At 52.2% G+C, this 6,587-nt stretch overlaps 1 protein-coding gene across 1 annotated transcript in view; it reads right to left on the minus strand.

Annotated features, from left to right (window-relative positions):
• Positions 1-246: 246 nt before the first annotated feature.
• The window catches only part of LOC107119748 (5-hydroxytryptamine receptor 3A-like), a 29,608-nt gene continuing 23,267 nt past the window's right edge, over positions 247-6,587 (minus strand). Inside the window, exons 7-11 of the mRNA XM_015422330.1 lie at positions 4,763-4,973; positions 3,472-3,727; positions 2,741-2,760; positions 2,406-2,438; positions 247-455 (exon numbers count right to left, since the gene is read on the minus strand). Coding sequence (XP_015277816.1) covers positions 247-455; positions 2,406-2,438; positions 2,741-2,760; positions 3,472-3,727; positions 4,763-4,973 — 729 coding nt within the window. The remainder of the gene's footprint in view (positions 456-2,405; positions 2,439-2,740; positions 2,761-3,471; positions 3,728-4,762; positions 4,974-6,587) is intronic.

Raw genomic sequence — 6,587 nt, forward strand, 5'->3', positions numbered from 1 at the left:
GGACAATTGTGAATGGGGGGACACAACCCAGTTTAGAGGTCCTCACTAACGTGGGTATCGAAACAGATAACACATTGACCAGTTTTACGAGTCAAGGGAGGCCCCGAGTCTTAAGAGGAGAAGGACCTCAAAGCCTGTATTTTCATTGTTAAAAGGATATCGAGGAGTCGGAGCATCTCCGAAAGGACTCGTGGAGTGCGAGAGTCCTAGGTAGGTTGCCAACGTCGTGCTGGGCTCGGGGGAGTCTCAGGCGTACTGCCAGATGGACCACAGAGTCCCCAGGGTGACGCTGTAGGCCAGCACGGCGACCAGGTAGGCCCGGAAGAGCAGCACGTCCAGGACGTAGCCCACCTGCAGCCATTCGCGGGCGATATCGCGGAATTCATCGCGCTTCTCCAGGAACTGATGGATGGCTGCGATCTCCTGCAGGATGCTTTTGAAGATGTGTGAGCCCCCTTCCGGGGCCTGGGGCACTGTCCCGCTCGCTACTCCATCGTAGTCCGCACTGTAGTGGTTCAGTTTGGCTGCAGGGGGGGGGGAGGAAGACAGAACGGCTCCTCAGCAAAGCTGGAATCAAAGCAGGGGTCCCAGCTGGGGAGCCGTACTCAGCAGAGGGCTGGAGTCGAGGGCCAACTGAGGTCAGTACTCCGCTTTGCTCATTGCAAGCCATTTTGCCACAACAGAGGAGGCCCTTTCCCTTGGTTGCCACCCATGTAGCCTTGGTGACCTTAGTCAGATCCAGGCAGGGAAAGAACCACCCGCCTCCTCCCGTATGAACCTGCCTCTCTTTTGCTCTTTGGCAGGTGTACATACATACAATAGGAGATCAAATTAAATATACATCAGGAAATACAAATCCATACAGGGTACAATTGGAGCTACAACACAGAAAAACAGAACAAAAGCATAAAAACTTATCAGGACGTATAGCCATAGCACTAAGAAGAACCCTTGCTGCTATTTTAGTTATTTCCGTATCTGAATTATCAAGCAAAAAAAAAAACACCTTAAAATCTTCAGGAATCTCTGAAAATTGAGCTAATATAGGATGAAGAAGGAGAAGGAGAAGAAGGAGAAGATTGGATTTATACCCCACCCTTCACTACCCAAAGGAGTCTCAGAGCGGCTTACAAACTCCTTTCCCTTCCCCTCCCCACAGCAGACACCCTGTGAGGTAGGTGGGGCTGAGAGAGCTCTGACAGAAACTGCTCTTTTTCAAGGACAGCTCTGACAGAACTATGACTTGCCCAAGGTCATCCAGCAGGTGCAAGTGGAAGAGTGAGGAATCAAATACGGTTCTCCCAGATTAGAGTCCGCGCACTTAACCACTACACCAAACTGATGGGGTGCCAAATAACAGGGACATTGAAGAAGAACGTGGGGGACAATTTCAACACAGTCCTTCATACACGGACAGCACCTGCTAGAATAGGGGATCCCCTGGAATCTGTCAGAGAGAAGAGCGGAAGGAAGAACATGAAATCTGGCCAAGGAGATGGCTCTGTGCAAATTTAGAGCTATAAGTTGATAGTGATATACAGCTGAAAGATTTGCATTTGGAGCAATCCATAAATTTAAGGGAGAACAGGTTCTGTTAGCTAAGCTATAGAGAGTTTGCAACTCTGAGCCCAATAAACTAGATTTTATTTTATTTTTAAAGCCTCAGACTAAGAAAGCAAAAATGAAGATTCTAAGGGTAAATTCAAAGGACATATTTTGGCTTCAATGTGAGACAGCTAAGAGAGAGAAGAAGAGAAGAGATTGGATTTATACCCCACCCTTCACTACTCAAAGGAGTCTCAGAGCGGCTTACAAACTCCTTTCCCTTCCCCCTCCCACAACAGACACCCTGTGAGGTGGGTGGGGCTGAGAGAGCTCTGACAGAAACTGCTCTTTTTCAAGAACAGCTCTTATCAGAACTACAGCTTGCCCAAGGTCATCCAGCCAGGTGCAAGTGGAGGAGTGAGGAATCAAACCCGGTTCTCCCAGATTAGAGTCTGCGCACTTAACCACTACACCAAACTGGCTCCCAACTAGAATTGGCAGATTCAGAAAGTAGTTGGTACATATAACTAGATGGGTCAGAGTTGACGCTGAGTCGCAACCAAAGCTTAATGGTGTGAACCCATGCCTGAGTAGCCATCAAATTCTGTCCTCACTCCACACAGCATATAGAACACACATGAACCTAATCAGGGATCATTTAATAGAAAAAGAGGTGCAGGAGCACATTAGCATAACTTATTAGCATAACTTATTTATGCTAAAATAACTTATTTATGCCGGGAGTGTGTCAGAAGGCAACACCCACTGTTCAGGCTCCACTGGACTGTTTTGGATTGCTAGCTATTGGGGGGGAAGGGGAACGTGCAGATCTGTCCTTGCAGGGAAGGGAGAGCTTGTACCTGAAGGCGGGGGGGGGGGGGGACCGGGCCCCCCTGTAAACTTCCTGCTCCTCGTGGCCTTTTGCATGTGCCCGCCCCCTGGGCTCCTTGCTGCCGGAGCTCCGCTCCTGTGCGCTCCTGTAGGAAGTGACCCCTGAACCTACCCATCTGGTCACTGTTGGTGGCCCTGCTTTGGTGGTCCCGCTCCCTCTGGAGCTAGATGGGTGGCAGCCCAAGGAAAGGGCCTTCTCTTTCATGGCACCAAAACGTTGCAACTTCTAAATTAGAGCACCCAAACACTCCAGTCTTGTTCTACCTACCCTGGCTTCCAGTTTGCTTCTGGTCCCTCAGTTTGCTGGGATTGAACTTTAAATCCCTGTGCGAGCACATACCAACTGGTCACCAACATACCTTAAGGACGGCCTTCTCCCAGATGAACCTACCTGTTCCCTCCCATCCTGCACAGAGGCCCTTCTTCAGTTGCCCCACCCCCTTCTGAGACTAGACAGGCCTTCTCTGTGGTGGCTCCAGTACTTTGGAACTCTTTCTCTCCAGGGAGGTTGGCCTGTCTCCCTCCCTTAGTGTCTTTCACCAGCAGATGGATACCCCTTTTTTGTTTCATCTGCCTATCCCCAAGAACAATGACTGGCCCTCCCGCTAGCAGTCTGTTCATGCATTTTTCATTGAATTCATAGAATCATAGAATGTTAGAGTTGGAAGGGATCTGGCAGGTCATCTAGTCCAACCCCCTGCACTCTGCAGGAGCATAGCCGAAAGAGAGCCCCACAACATACCCAAAAGATGGTCGTCCAGCCTCCGCTTGAAAACGTCCAGCGAAGGAGCCCCCACCACCTCCCGAGGCAGACTGTTCCACTACTCAACCACTCTTACAGCTAGGAAGTTTCTCCTGATATTTAGCCAGTATCGACTCCCTGGTGATTTCCACCCATTTGATCTAGTCTTGCAATTATTTCATCATTTTAACTGTATCTTTCACTGCTGAAATGTTTTAATCATTTTTATGTTCATGGCCTTGTGGACCCTGACTGGGTGCTTAATGCTTAAAGGAATAAACAAAACGTATAACCACAGTCGGTTTGCCCGCTCACCTGTGCTGCCGTTGTTCTCGATGTTCCGGGAGCTGTCCGAGCTCTGAGTGCGGATCGGGCAGAAGGCCTTCCGGTCTCTGATGCAAAGCAGGACGACGGCGCGCTCCAGCACCCAGCGCTTCACCCAGTCGGGGACGTGCGGCTGCAGATCCTGCTTGTGCACCAACCGCACGATGAGGATGGTCTCCGTCAGGCTGATCACCAGCAAAGCCATGCAGACCACAAAATAGACCCCTGCAGGAGTGAAACGGAATCACGGAATCATAGAGCTGGAAGGGGGCAGAGAGACCATCCAGTCCAACCCCCTGGCTCAATGCAGGATCAGCCTAGAGCATTCCTGACACAAGTGCCATTGGTCCATCAATGTCCATGTTGCCTACGCAGGCTGCCATTGGCTGTCCAGGGTCCCAGACAAAAGTCTTTCATGCTACCTACTGCCTGGCTCTTTTTAAGTGGAGAGGCCAAGGATTGGACCTGGGAGGAGGAGGGGGAGATTGGATTTATATCCCACCCTTCACTACCCAAAGGAGTCTCAGAGCGGCTTACAAACTCCTTTCCCTTCCCCACAACAGAAACCCCGTGAGGTAGGTGGGGCTGAGAGAGCTCTCCTGAAAACTGTCCTTGAGATAACAGCTCTAAGAGAACTATGGCTTGCCCAAGGTCAGCCAGAAGCTGCAAGTGGAGGAGTGGGGAATCAAACCCGGTTCTCCCAGATTAGAGTCCGCACACTTAACCATGACACCGGGAGGAGGAGGAGGAGGAGATTGGATTTCTACCCTGCCCTTCACTACCTAAAGGAGTCTCAGAGTGGCTTACAAATGCCTTCCCCTCCCCTCCCCACAACAGACACCCTGTGAGGTAGGCGGGGCTGAGAGAGCTCTTCCCAGAACTGTCCTTGAGATAATAGCTCTGATAGAACTACGGCTTGCCCAAGGTCAGCCAGCAGCTGCAAGTGGAGGCGTGGGGAATCAAACCCGGTTCTCCCAGATGAGAGTCCGCGCACTCAACCATGACACCAGACTGGGGCACACCAAGCGAAGGCTCTTCTGCAGACCAAGCGGAGGCTCTTCCACCGAGCCACACCCCCTCCCCCCTCAGCAGTCCCCCGTCCCCTCGTGGTGTGTCTGATCTCACAAAGCCAGCTGAGATGGCGGCTTAACCTTCTGAGTCTGCCCAGGGATGATGTGTCACCTATTTTGGCCCATCTTCACCCATCAGCACCTTTCCGCTAGCGACAGACCTCGCTGGCATGCAGGCTCGCGAGCTTACCGATCAGTGGGGTCCCAATTGCAGTGGCCGGCAAGGTGTCGGACACGATGATCAGAAAGACCGAGTAGCCCAGCAGCAGCGTGATCTTGAAGGAGACCCTCTCCCCGCTGTCCGGGGGCAGGTAGAAGCCCACGATGTCCATCACCATCAGGAAGATGCTGGGGAGCAGGAGGCTGACAGCATAGAAGAGCGGGCGTCTCCGGATGACCACCTGCCGGCACAGAGACAGGCAGGGGCCTTTGGGCGGGGCAGGAGCAAGGCCAATCTCGGGGCAAAGGCTAATGGCTGCTGGGCTCTCCCCCAAACCGTCTCCTGCTCTTCGTGCCTGTCCAAAGTGACGCGAGCCAAAAGCTTCACAGCGCCCGGTGCCTGGCTAAGCGGAGAGGAGGCAGGGCCGTTCCCACTGGGATGTGCCTGGCTGCCCACTTCTCTCTCCCTGCTGAAATATTTATCCCTTTTGCTGGCTGAAAACAACAACAACCCCCCCCCCCCGCGCAGCCTAGCAGGATTGACTCTCTTTCCCCTGCAAGGGGCCCTTTCTGCTTCCCTTGTGACACTGCCCTGTTTACTGCCTGACCAGTGTTCCCTCTAAGCTGTGGAGTCTTGTGAGCAAAATGTCTGCCCTGTGGGCTACCGGCATTAAAGTTGTGAGCGAGCCATGTGGCTGCTGCATCAATCAGTTCGCTCTGGAGCCCTCCTTCCTGAGCTGAGACAGAAAAACGTGTGAGCCGGAGGTTTAAAAACTGTGAGCTAGCTCACACTAGCTCAGCTTAGAGGGAAGTTCCCAGGGCTCTTTTTGTAGCAGGAGCTCCTTTGCATATTAGGAGACACGCCCCTAATGTAGCCAATCCTCCAAGAGCTCACAGTAGCCCCTGTAAGAAGAGCTCTGTAAGCTCTTGGAGGATTCGCTACATTAGGGGTGTGTCGCCTAATATGCAAAGGAGTTCCTGCTGCAAAAAAAAAATTATTTATTTATTTATTTTGGCATTTATTACCCCACCCTCCCCGCGAGCCCTGGAGGGACCATTGCTCCTGACACCACAGAAACGGGCAAAAAAATGGAAACAGACCTCTCTCTTTGTACTGACAGGAAGAGGCGTGCACAGGATGCCGGATGGATGCACCTCAAGCAAGAGTCCCGGCCTTTTGCATCTCTCCTTGCCCAGGGAAAAATCTCCAGCTACTCACGGCTGGTTGGCGAAACATAAAAAAAGATGCAGTGTCTGAAGAGTCCTGAATTAGATCTACTTTCCTTTGGACTTGCATTTAGCGAGACTGTTATTAGAGGGGATTTGGGGAAGCAGATCTATGGCATATAGCCGTGTCACCTTCTAAATGGCACCTACCACGATGGGGACATCTCTAACCCTCAGTCATCACCAGGGGTCATTTCCTGCGGGAGCACACAGGAGCGGAGCTCCGGCAGTAAGGAGCCCAGGGGGTGGGCACTTGCAACAAGCCCTACCTCCTGCTCCCAGCAGCCCTCAGTCGGGCCACGAGGAGCAAAAAGCAGCCTGGTAAGTTGCAGAGCCCCCCCCCCCGGCCCGCCTCCAGGTACAAGCTCTCCCTCCTCTGTGAGGGCAGATCTGCATGTGTCCCCACCAGTGTTCTCTCTAAGCTGAGTCAGTGTGCACTAGCTCACAGTTTTTTAGCCTCCGGCTCATACATTTTTGCCTTAGCTCAGGAAGGACAGGGCTCCAGAGCAAACTGATTTCCACAGTAGCCAAATCACTCGCTCACAACTTTAATGCCAGTAGCTCACAAAGTAGACTTTTTGCTCACAGGACTCCACAGCTTAGAGGGAGCATTGGTCCCCCCCCCCCAT

The sequence above is a fragment of the Gekko japonicus genome, unplaced genomic scaffold (genome assembly GCF_001447785.1).
Source record: "Gekko japonicus isolate JY-2015 unplaced genomic scaffold, Gekko_japonicus_V1.1 scaffold805, whole genome shotgun sequence".
NCBI classification, from domain to species: Eukaryota; Metazoa; Chordata; class Lepidosauria; order Squamata; family Gekkonidae; genus Gekko; species Gekko japonicus.